This window comes from Telmatherina bonti (assembly GCF_933228915.1).
Source record: "Telmatherina bonti genome assembly, chromosome: 2".
Taxonomy (NCBI): Eukaryota; Metazoa; Chordata; class Actinopteri; order Atheriniformes; family Telmatherinidae; genus Telmatherina; species Telmatherina bonti.
The window spans coordinates 21377066-21390580 of NC_136620.1; the positions used below are offsets into that span (position 1 = coordinate 21377066).

The window sequence follows — 13515 nt, forward strand, 5'->3', positions numbered from 1 at the left end:
AAAATGCAATGTCAACACATAGCATACAGCCCTACATGTTGGAACCTGAATCAGACCCTGAAAACGAAGTGGAAAACAGCAACCCACAGCAACGAATGCAGCAGGATGTCTCTCTTTGGTAAACTCACCAGCCATCGTTGGAAATAACTTTATCTGACGTTTTCCACCCGCCTGATGTATTTGTACATGCCCTTGTTAACCAGTAGAAGGTAACCAATCACCGAACCTTATCCCCCGGGACGTCACAAGGATTTCGAGGTAAAACACTCTCTAAAACGTTTTTCGTCGCCATGGAAACCGTACAGAGAGCGTGCTGGAACTCAAACTCAAACATGCGTTTAGGTGATAAAAAACAGTGCCGTTCACATGTCTGATGAGGATTCAACACTGTAACACTGTAGAAAGCTCAGAAAACTCAAAATACCATAATAGGACGCCTTTAAATAGATCATCAGAAGCAGATGTTTTGTCAGTTTGTTGGTCAGGATTATTTTATCCAAAGTAACTTACATCTGAGAGGTGACCACCTAACCTAACATGTGTTTCTCTGAATGGTGGGAAGAAGCCAGAGTACCCAGTGAGAAAATACAAACTACTTCACTACTGTGATTTACAATTGGAAAACATTTAAGACAGTTATCAGTCTCCCTGGGAGTAGATCCCTCCAGACCTTAGTTTGCATGGTAAATGTTCATATTCATAAAAAAGTTGAAAGTATTAAATTAGTGCGGCTTGTTTGGAAGTGTTTCAGGAGAAAGCTTCTTCTCTGTAAAAAGAACAAGGAAGCAGATGCTTCGGCTTGAAGAGTTGTGTCTGATTTCTGGAACAATATCTGGATATGAGACCAAAGTGGAGACTTTAGGTCACAACAACCAACTATCTGGCACGGTGGTGGAGGGCTGATGATTTAGGCTTGCTTTGCAGGCACAGGATCTAAAAACCTGGCAGTTTTTTTTAATAGTAAAATGTAAGACCATTTATCCACTAAAACGTGAGTCAGACAGCAGGGTAATGATCTCAAACACAGAAATGTGTTGCAAGACCCAACATATTTTAGCGCCACTGATGAGAAAAGTGGCACTAAATGGTCCTAATTGGGGGGGGGGGTTGGTCATGAGGGTCCCGATTGTCTACTTTAACGTAGGACAACAAAATTCAACACACATGTGTAACACCTCAAGACGACCAAAAAAGTAAATCAAACAAATGTTGCCATGGCAACTGTCTGCCATCCTGCCGTTTTTGCCAATTTTGCACTGTATGTGCATTGTTTTCGAACAAACTAGTTTCGGATTCATGCCATTGACTTCAAACTCACTGCTAAGCTTTGTGAAAAGTTGGGGAGGAGGGGTCAACATGAGGCTCGGACCCGGTGGATGCCGCTTGCGGCTTCAATTCAACTTATTGCTGCTAAATGTTCTAGGCGCTACTGAATCATGGTTTAAGTTTTGTTAAATAAATATTCATCGTTTATTTGATTTTTAGGACCTCAAAAGGACAAGGTGATTTTTCATGATGTCACTTTATGTCAAATCTTAATTAAACAAGAAAATATTTCCTTTTTTCACTAAATAATTCAAACTTGTTTTTCATGCACGTCTTCCTTCACATTAAATATGAAGTGAAAAAAATTCTTTTCCATCCACGCAAGACTCACGTCTGCATCTGAGAGAAGTGAAATATCTCATCTGAAACTGTGCTGTGATAACAAAGCCATGAACTATAAACCCTTCAAAATCTTCTCTCGCCGTATGATACAAGTCAGCTGTGTGTTCAACGTCATTTCACGAATCTGGCTTTATGGTTCACACCGAGTGGCCCCTTGGCTCTCAGCTGATGTGGGAGACTTTTCCAAAGCCACGATAACCAGCTGTTATGGATTTATATCATACAGTGAAACAACAACCCGCTCGAGCTGCTCCAGCACATGTGCTTCTTATCAAAATGCAGCTGAAAGACTGAAATGTAGCCGAAAAGCTGGTACAGAGTAACAAGTAGATCTGCTGATGTTTCTGTACCAACTTTATATCTGATGCCTATATTTTTAGAGGGTCGGTGATGTCTTGATGGGTTCTTCATTAATTTAAACTGCAGTTGTTATTTCACACTTTGACTGGCATGACATTTATGGCAATAATAATGTCTCAGCGTCAGCTGCATCAGCACTTTAGCAGGTAAAGCTGAGCTTTTTATCCACAACAGCGTGAAATGCATGAATAAATCCAGGGCTGCTGATCTCTTGCACTTTTAATATGTCAATAAGCAATAATTCAGTGATCCACTGTCACACTATTGATCTTAAAATCGGGTTGTAAGCTTTTCAATGTCTGAATGGAGAAGCTTTAGGTTATTTAGCCGAGCACTTACATACTGATCAACAACAACCAGTTTTCTTCCACATGTGCCTAAACCAGGCAAAATAACCAAAATGTGATGAAGGTTTTACTGTGGTTGCTCCTTATTTGTGAAACTGTTACTCTGTACAAACCAAAAAAATACATTTAAGTGAAGTACTGTATGCCCTCGCATACACAGATATCTTACCTTGACTCCGTACTTGACTTTCCCGGCGTAGTGTCTGATGATAAAGGCGGGCTCCATGACAGCAGGGAACTCAATGTAGCTGTTTCCTTCATGCTGACGCTTGAACTTGTCCAGCAAGGTCTGATTAGAAGCTTGAGGGAAACTAGGAAACAAAGAAACCTCATGTTTGTTGCTCACGTTTTGACTTGGGTGCCGTTGGGGTCTCCATGTAAAAGTGAAGGTGACGTACAGTAGCACACGCAAACATTTATTACATTAAACGTTAACTCAGTTTACATCTGCTCTTGCTGTTGCTTTCAGGATGATGCCCTGCAGTTTTCAGGGGGACCCTGCCTAAATCCACACACATAAAATTGTATTCCTCCAACTCTCGAGGAAAATTTTGTGTCACAAACGTATCATTGTGGCTTAAATCTAACCACAGCAACACTGCTCATGCTTGCACATTCTTTGCTGGCTTTACCTTTGAAATATGGACATTTCCCCCATTTTGCTATGAACCTCAGCTGGCTGCAACAACACTGCTACAGGAGTTTCCTATCATTTAAACCTCGCCTCCCTCTGCAACACACTGCTAGCTGAAGTATATCTGCAGGGGTCCGAAAGCTTCATGCTGTTACAGTAAAAATGCACCCCCATGCTCATCCCCTATTCTTCAGTAACCTAATCTATCTCTCAAGAGGCCCAGAAACCTCGCCAGCTCTACTAACTGTGAATGATGAGATTGCTAAGCGCCTTTGCTTCTTCTTCTGTAATCATTCAGCATGAAGCTCCCTCCACTGGAACCACAAAACCCCCTAAACAGGCTTTTGTCCCCCCTTTTTTTTTTTTTTTTTTTTGAGAAATCCAGCTTTGACCCAAATTCTGCAACAGTGACCCCTTATTCTCACAGAAACACATATATATGTATTATTAGTTCCAGATGAAGCAGCTGTAGGTAGGATGATGGGTATTGTAGCCAAGTATTACTACGTGTATACTGGCTGGTGTACATATATGGTGAGCGTGGGGGTTGTAGACTGTTGAATTTGGTGTATAGAGGAACAAGATGCTGAGGCTAAGCTATAACCTGAACAAGAATATTTTCACTATAGAAAAAGCAGAGAGAAACTGAGGCGTGATCCAAAAACATTGCTGGAGGAGTCAGCATGTCTTTATGGTTTTGCTTAGCAATAATATGAGGTCAAGTGTGGGCATCATTCAGGCTAATGAGCAAATACACAAAAAAGGTACTCATGCAGAGTCATCAGAAGGTTATTTCTACAAACAACGACCTGATGCCAAAGGAGAAAGTCCAAATTGTTGAAAAGCTTAAAGGTGCAATGCACAACAATTACTGACATCTAGTGGGGAAGAAGTGCAAATTACTTCAAATCCCTAGCACAGTTGTAAATGGTCAGCGGACATCAGTGAGTAAAATTCTTCCAGACATGAACATGCTTTCATCTGTAGATGGATCCAGTAGCTTCAGGTCAAGCGATTGCATGATAACTACTTTGGAATTGTGTGTATATATGTACGGTCTTCCACCATGGTCCTTTTAAGGTGATACTTATAGCAAACCATGCTCTAACAAAGCCTATACAATAGTTTTAAAGCTCAAAGGGTTTTTGCTCTGCACACCGGATTGTTTGTCCATTTAGAGTCACCATAGTAGAAATGATGACACAAATATGGCATCTGCCATCTGTGTGGACTCACAAAAAGTAGATGTAAATGGTTCATTGTAAGAGAGTAAAAACATAACTGTTATTTTTGTAAAGTGATTAAATATCATTAGAAACTGTTTGTAATGATATATTAATTTTTGTGTCATTCATGTTTTCTCTGTCATTTGTCATGCAAGATGCTCCATAACGATTGATAACTTGTTTTTCAATGTGTAGCCAACAGTAGTCCACTACAAATAACTTCATGTTTAATCAGTTTGTTAGGATCTGACCTGAAAAAACAAAAGTATATTATATATTAGTCAACATTTTGACGAATTAATTAGCCAAAGTAGATTAACAGAAACTCAGCCGTTAAACCAAAACCAAATCAGTTCCCGTTTTAAGGTACAGCATCAGTTTGAAACCGATACAATTTGATAAAGCATGTGATTTGTTTGGTCTGACGGACGAGAATCATCGGGATCAGTTAAATCAACGGGGGCATACTTGCACTCCTCGTCCAGCAGGTGGAACAAAGCTGTGGGTTTCTTGCTGATGAGGTTGAGGCAGCCGCTGTTGTCGATGTATTCAATGTTGTGCCAGGTGATTCCCTCTGCCCTGTACTCCTCCTATAAGGGGGAAACATAAGAAAAAAACCACAAAACAGAAGCTTTAGGAGTTGTGAGGTTCAAAGAAATAGTCAAAATGTTTTCCATGGATACCATTGGATATCCCCTCATCTCCCCAAACTATGAAAGAAAGAGGGAAATGTGGCTATGATAGGTCAGGGAGTTTAAAAACTTGTTCATACTTTCCATGGTATTGGACCAAAATTCCCAGCAATAGTTTCATTGCACTAGAAAAAAAGTAAGTTGAATCACATCTATGAAAACACCTGGCTGCTTGTTCACTGCCAGTAAAAGTGCTGTCATTTGGTGAGGCCTATATTCCCATATTGGCCAATGACAACAGATGTATCTAACTAATGTTCCCTTAATGCCTTAAGAGGTCGAAACCCAGCAAGATTAGCCAGTTAAGAGTCCATCTACACTGAGGATGGGGGAAAAAACAAAGGCAGGGGTTGTTGGGTACGTGTGTTACATTCTCCTCTCCAAGAGAAGCTGCTGTTAAGGTACACTTGAGATAGGCATGTAAACAGTTCTAGCTCTCGTCATGGTGCATCTTACCATCATACTGCTGGGAAAGAGCAAACGTTTCAAAATACAGAGTCAGCCCCAGAGCGGCAGTAAGCCGAGACGAAAACGGGGGGTGGGGAAAGAAGAAGAAGAGACTGTTTTCTGTGCAAACAGAGCTCGCCGGTGCCCACAATGTTCAGAGTTTCAGACTTTTCACTTTGATCTTGTACAGGTGAAAAAGTAAGTTTAATTCGTCTAACAGTTTGAATTATTATCAGAATAAGCTGTGCTTCATGCAAACAAAAAGTATGCATAGGAAAGTGCAATCTCTCCTCGTTTGCAGGTTTGCACCCTTTTACAGTCTTTCTATAGCAGTCGGCACACATTTCTAGATTAATATTGCAGCAATGATAAAGAATAAAAAGAACAAAAAACAAAAACAAATGATCAAGAATTTAAAACAGTTTCACACATATTTTTCCACATGAGACATGTCTACTTTCCCCTTCTCCTTATGTAAGCTGCAGAATCACCAACAAAGCACTCAGAACATGTGGAGTGTTTGGCTTCACTCAGAGGTCGCACTGGACCACGCAGAACGAAAACAGGGCCGTTAAAGGAGTTGCATACTTTCGTTTTAACTTCATCAAGGAAACAACACACGGAGATGGAGGATACAGTTCATGTGGCTCATTTTGTTGTGTCTGCAAGGGAGCTTATGTACACGTGTTGAGTCAGAGTGAGACAATTAGACGCAGACACACTGATGAAGAGATAAACATCGGCACACTCCTCAGTCATTTTGACTGAAGCACATACGCACATTTACATAAACAGTCCGGCACGGCAGACAGAGATGGTGGCTTGGTTACGGTTCATCTAAACAGCAGAATGACTGGACTTTCATCATGTAGAGCCACACACTGCCAGATCCAAACATTTGGAAACTGTTGCTCGGCAGAGATTTCATATCTGGATTAGATCCTGAGTCAATGCAGCACATTTTTGTTGTTATTTCTACAAGATTTCATTCACAGAAGTCCAGTGGAAGTTTTACTTAAGACTGAGTAAAAGTAAATGCTATCTTCATGTTATCTTCATCTCCCCAAAATAAAGAATTCTTTAAAAGATTCCTGGATGGAAATTTATTTCAAATGTTGACTTCTCCTCAGTCTAATGATCACAAAACCCATTTTCATGATACCTGATATTCAAATAAGTCAATACAAGCTCGTCTCACTGTACTATCAGTATGCATCAACTGTTAGTCTAAAATTGAACCAAATACACAATTTTAGGATCATTTAATACTGCAGTAATGGTTGTACACCTTGTTAACCAAAGACAACAGACATTAAAAGAAAACTTGTTACTGATCACAGCCATGTGGACAGTCACCGCAGTGTAAACTGCCTGATGTGCATGGGGTATGCTGCAAGTAACTTTAACCCTTTAATGGCTGACTAGGAGAAGAGTATTAAAAAAATAAAATATTCTGCTTTGGATTTATTCTTATAGTTTTGTGTAATCATATATAATGTTTCTTAATGAGAAAAAAATGGGTAATAATATTGTACACAGCTTAAATTATCTAAATGTGAAAAAGTAATGGCGTAATAATTCCTTTTGGCATATATTCCTATATCCAAACCAAGGGTTAGAGATGGCTTAGTGATGTTCACAAATATATATATATATAAGATAAAATAAATCACTATTCACTTAAAAAAAAAAAAAAAAAGAAAAAAGAAAACTTTGCACTCTTTTGTGCAGTACAGTGCTGAAGAGTTGCAGCGACTGCAGCTGGAAAAGAACAGATGTTTAGTATCTATATTGTGCATTTTTAGATTTGACAAAACAGTCTCAGTGTTTGTCCTTCAGCTTTTGAGAAAGAAAAAAAAGCTTGTTTTCTCACAGTTTTAAAAGCAAGTTGATAAACTTAGCTATTTTTAAATAATTTGTGGTAAGATAGGTGGCGAATAACTTAATACACAGAACAAACACTTTTAACTACTTTCCAAAGACTTTAAGTGAAGTTATTTTTACAACGCCCCTGTTTAGAATTGAAAATCTTGAAATTTACAAGTGCTACTTTATGAAAAGATCGCATCATAGCATACTGCATCCAGAGTATTGGATCATGTCACACAAAAGTCAATTTAATGACTTCCAAGTGGATCTCTGCCTTATCTGGAGCCACACGTTGCCATTTATGAAGTCAAATGGTGGCAATGCTAGCTTCAACTGAATCACCAAAAACAATGAGGAGAAACTGGACACGCAAACACATACATAAAGTCTAAATTTACCCAGATTACTGTATGACATTATTCATTCAGCTTAACTTTAAAAGCTTTAGTTGCTACTCTAATACAGCCGACTTTAATGCTTACTTATGAGCTCAACACATGCATATGGTTGTCTCCTAACAAGCTGAAATAAATAAAATATATTAAGTCATTAAAACAGCAGCTGGTTGTCCAAAACAGAGAGAGAGTTTATAGGCACGCAGCCTTAAAAACGGACTGAAAATACCAAACTAAAACCAATCTGCAAGCAATAAAAATCCCTACAGCCTCCTGCTGCGCTGGAGAAAGCAGGGAGCTGTGTTGTGGTTGCTGAGAGTGGTCAGGATTTGTGGCCATCCCTCCATCCATTAGTCAACCGCATGTGTCTTTTCTCTGCTGCGTAACACAGTGCAGCACTCTTGCAACCTGAATTGTGTTTGGATTAATGCCCTGGTGTTTAGGTGAGGGGGGTTACATCCCTCTATCTTTATATTTCCCCATCCCTCAGCACCCGTTTTCCCTTCTTATGACAGCGATGTGTTTTTATTGAGCAGAACGGAGGAAAAGCGAGCTGCAGAAACGTCTGCAAGAAAAAGACAAACAAATAAAAGAAGACATTGTGTTGCCACAATACATGCCCTGCAGCTGGGCTTTGCCAAGGTATACAGTATAACTCCTTCTCTAAGCTATTTCTTCATCAGTTCCACTATTGTAATCATTACCGGCTCATTTTAGTTCAAATCTGAAGCGCTGTTCAGGACGACGGGATCAATCTAGAAAATCCTGTAGCACATTTAATATTACGATTTCAGACCATGAGCTCAGCAGCAAGCTGCAGAAATGTCTATGTGAGGAAGGTAAACCTGAACACATGTTTTTATTTCACTGAGTCGGCTTGATATCTCACAAGTCAAACATGACACTGTGTTTGCCTTGGGAGGCGGCCGCCGTATGTTTTCCCACTTTGATACATCTTTCTAACAGAGAAAAGAAATCAAGCACCAATTGGTATGTTGAGTGTAAACATTGAATCAGAGTCCTCAGATGCATACACACACACACACACACACACACACACACACACACAAAACACACACAAAAACACACACAAAAACACACACAAAAACACACACAAAAACACTTTGTCCACCCAGCTGAGGGCCACAGCTGGTCAGGTGCCATGAGCCTTGGCTGCTATTTTGAAGGTAAACACACCTTGCTGATATGAACGACTGACTGGTCGGAGGAGGACAATGCCCACCCGATGGCTTGTCGGAAACAACCCTTCTAAAACAGGAGTACAAGCTGACAGAAAACAGTAGTTCATACTTGTTTCCACAGAAACACACGAGATCTTCTTTAGAAAACATATTTAAAAACTGGGTCTCTCAGCTCCGTTCAGTCACAGTCTCAGATTCCTGAAAGTTAGAAACATTTCTGATGAAATTAATGTGATAATTAAGTTTATTAATGAATGCATCTTAAAAAAAAAACATCAGCATGGGCTTCAGTATCAACAACTGATTTTAAGAAGAAAATGGAGCATTAAAGGGTTGTAAGATGCAAACAACATTTGATTCCTTTCATTCATGAGGTTCATTTTAGCTCTTTCACAATAACAGTCACAATTTCATGTAAACCATTATTTAAGATATTGCCCTAAAACAGAGGTGTCCAGCTCCGGTCCTCGAGGGCCAGAATCCTGCAGGTTTTCTATGTATCCCTGCTCAGACACACCTGATTCAAATTAATTAGTAGTAGAGCTTAATCAGTTGTGCATGTCATTGGCAGTTTGATCCATTTAGTGGAAGCTAGATGTGTTGGAACAGGAATACATGGGAAACCTGCAGGACAGCGGCCCTCGAGGACTGACTTTGGACACCCCTGCCCTAAAACATATGTTAAATAAGCTTTAAAAAAAAAAAAAAAAAAAAAAAAAAAAAGGACATTTACACAATGAAATCAGGCCATTCTGCTCTCAGTGAATGACTTTTGACCAAAAACCAGCAAAACCTGTCATTTTTTTTAAATAACCTCAATCAAATGATTAGCTTTCAGCTTTTTTCAGCTTTTTTATCTAAGGTCAGCAGCTAGCGGTGGAATATAACATCACTGACGATGTATGGAGAGTGTTCTGTCCAGATGATGTTAAATTTAAAATGGGAGAGACCAAACAGCTCAACTTTATTCAAACAAGCACAAATCAGTTGAGATCTGACAACCCTCGATTAGTGAGCTGTAACAGCCCGTCTCAGAGGGGGCCCCCCGGGCTCAGCTCCACCTCAGCTGTTGTCCTGTTAAATAAACTCACAGGCAGCAGATAGCCAAAGTTTCAGAGCCCCCCTGTGATTAAAGGATAATAAACATGAACTCTGCTGAAACAATATCAGGCACCATCCTGTGAGGGAGAGTGTCTCAGCAGCGCTTTGACACTTGTTAATTGAACAGAACACACGAACAAACCTCAACTGGAACTCACAAAGGAGCTGCTGCTGTCACTAAACAACCAACAATGCAAATATAATAATTTTCTTTGTTAATATTTATGTTTGAGTTTGTGGCACGTGATGGTTCAAAACTGCATACTAGGACCATGGATATCAGGGGAATACTAAGTCAATAGTGAGATTTGTTGTAGTATCTGCACAACTTTTCCGCCTTTAAAACAGCAAAATAAAGTTATGTACTCCAATGCAGAAAAACATATCTTTTCAATGTTTTTATTATAATTACAGTTCAAATAACTGTGGCCAGGCTGCTCTCACCAATGGTTTGATTCGTTACAAAGAAAAATATTGCACATATATTCATTTATTCATTCATTATCCTAACCGCTTAGTCCAATGAAGGGTTGCAGAGAAGCTGGAGCCTATCCCAGCAGTCTTTGGGTGAAAGGGTAGGGTACAGCTCGCCAGTCCAATGCAGGGCCAACACAGACACAAACAACCACTCACACTCATTCCTAGGGGCAATTTAGAGTAACCAATTAACCTCACATGCATGTTGGTGGGAGGAAGCCGGAGTACCCGGAGAGAACCCACGCATACATGGGGAGAACATGCAAACTCAGCACAGAAAAACCACTGTCCAAACCTCGCTCCAGCCAAAGATCGAACCAGCAACCTTCTTGCTGTGAGGCCACAGTCCTAACCACCATGTCACTATGCAGCCCACGTATATTCAAACCCTACAAAGTCCAGTCAGGCCATAAATCAAGGAGATGCTTGCTGTGACTGCTGGACTTTAGTTTGTATCAGAAACAACAAAAATGCAGAATTTCTATTACGGTATCTATTAGGGTTGTGACAACATGCTTTCATCCTGATTCGATTACGATTTTTTGGGTGCCAATTACAACATGCTTTTTGCTCGTCATTTTTCTTGATTTCAATTAGGAAAAAAATATCACAGTAGTAAGAACATCATTCTGCTGCTATAATGCCCAAGAAGACAAGTAAAAGACAAGATAAAAAAAAAAAAAAAAACAAGCAAAAAGATCAATAAAAACAATAAAGATGATTTTATGTGTGTAGGTGATGATCTTGTTCTTTTTACATCATCAGGTCATTTTGAATAAAACCTGACCACTGACTATTGGATTGTTTAATTTATGTTGCTAAAAGGATTATGTCATTTTGTCACTATCAATTGACCACTAAAATCAATAACTAGTTTAGTGGGAATCTGAGCAACCAACGAGTCTCTCGCACTAAATAGCCTGCTGATTGAGACGTTCTCACTCTGTTGACACATTTAACTACTGACAATTTAGAGATTATCGGTGGTGATCAGCCCATCTGTATGGGGCAGTGGCAGTTGTTGCAGTTTCTTCATTGTAGCACTTTGAGATTTAATTTCAAATGTAAAGTACATTATAAATAAAATGTATAACTATTATAATTTTTTAAAATAATAATGATAATAATATAATTATTATTATCATTATTATTATTGTTATTAAAAGGTAGCCTATTCATGTGAACATACAGTATTTGATAATCTGGGATTTAACACTGACTGACCAATATATACTGACCCTAAATCAAACATTTTACACCTTCTTTCAAGATCATATGAATGTCCAAGCTTGTAAATAATATAACTGTCAAGGTGACTTTCTTTGAAACATACTTCCCAACAAGCATAATTTTTATACAACCTGGCTTGCTTCTCTGAAACTGGGTCTGAATAGCTCTATCAATGAAATGAAAAAAAAAAAAAAACAAACTAAAAACTTTGGCTAAACCTAAATCCTCACTGAAAAAATCTTCATCTGGAAAATAACATGTCAATATGAGTGTCGGGTGTGGTGATGGGACACCATTTAATGTGTTTGAGTGTTTAATGGTGTGAATTCTTCTCCCCCCCCCCCATACATTGACCTTTTTTTTTTTTTCTTTTTAAACTGAGGGCTTTTTCTTTACAAGGTAGGAGATCTTTGGTACCTCCCTTGGGGCATAAGATCTTGCTGAATTCTTGGTTGTGTAAATTGAATTTTTTTTTTTTTTTAGAAGTCAGAGCTTCTTCCATTTGCCTGGGGGGGGGGGGATCTTGAATTACATTGGGTGGGGTCCCTATCTGATGCGAAGTGAGCACTGGGCATGTCTCATATTGACATATGTCAAGATGCTGAATGTTAAGGAGTTCTGTAAAATTCAATGAGAGCACTCTGTAAGTAATGACGCAAGCGGTGTACCAGTGAATGTATAATGCAGAGGGAGCCTGAACAAGCGTCCATAATCGAGGAGTAAAGAGTGAGAACAAACATGTTGCCTGCAGTGTATGGTAATGTGTGTTAAGCCTGCGGGCTAATAGTCAGAGATAAATCACAACGCTATTAGCACGGACTGATTGGCAGTGTGTGATCTTCACTGACGATGAGTGTTGATGCACTCATTTACCAAAACACTGCTCTTTTACTGCTCCAGCTTTAGCCCACAGCAACGTGGCCGGCCTGCTAAGTTGCCACAGCCTATCAGCACTGAGCAGATGAAGACAACAGCTGACAGAGATGAAGACAGACCAGCTGATAAGGACTCGTTATCTCCCCCAAAATATCTCCATGTGTTTATCACTGGCTGTATGGACATGATTTAGAATAAAACATAATCACCGGATATTAAGGAACCTAGCAGGTGGTAACTAATTGGTAAATGAGCAGAATAAATGTAAATATAGAACTGATCCTGGATCACCGGTACATTACAAGCATTTTTCTGTGAGAGACGAGGCGGTTCACATGCTGGAGACGGTGTTTTCATTAAGTGCAGTGGAGATTATGAGAAGTGAAGTGGTGATAAAATGAAATGACAAAACAAGAAGGAGGATGGCATTAAGAGACATAATCACCCAGAATTAATGAGTCAAATTAGAGAAAACAGACGTATGAACATTGGACATATGCACTGCTTGGCTCCACATTGTAATATATTCTGCCATAATTTTCTTCTGACCTTTTCACTTAACGGAAGTACATTCTAGTTTGATGTAGCTGCTTAATTACAGCCGTTTGCTTCATGTCACAAAAAATGGTGGTGTTCAGTACTGGGGAAAAAAAAAGAGAAAAAAAAAAAAGGGGGGGGCTGCCTAACTTTGTACAACTTTGTAAATATTAAACCGGTTAAAGGCCGGTGTTGTATAACACAAAACAGAGATTTTTTTTTTTTACTTTCAGGATTACTTTGTTGCTCTTCTGCTGCAAGCAGAGTTAAGCTAATGCAATAGATGCTTTCAGAAAGTTCAATTGATGACAGAAGCGAGCAGAAAAAAACTTTTTCTATTTCCCTACAAAGATTGAATTTCGTTTTTTTTTCTTACATTTCAATCAAGGAGGCTGACATGGATGCTAATAATTCATATCACTGGTGCTGGAAAGGCACTCTCCCCATTTTTAAT

General features: G+C 39.2%; 1 protein-coding gene across 6 annotated transcripts in view; it reads right to left on the reverse strand.

The window, feature by feature from the left end:
• LOC306763738 (unconventional myosin-IXAa-like) overlaps positions 1-13515 on the reverse strand; it is a 134135-nt gene that overhangs the window by 24965 nt on the left and 95655 nt on the right. For all 6 annotated transcript variants that reach the window (XM_079250631.1, XM_079250630.1, XM_079250629.1 and 3 more), the window contains exons 12-13: positions 4704-4825; positions 2545-2686 (exon numbers count right to left, since the gene is read on the reverse strand). In XM_079250631.1, coding sequence (XP_079106757.1) covers positions 2545-2686; positions 4704-4825 — 264 coding nt within the window. The remainder of the gene's footprint in view (positions 1-2544; positions 2687-4703; positions 4826-13515) is intronic.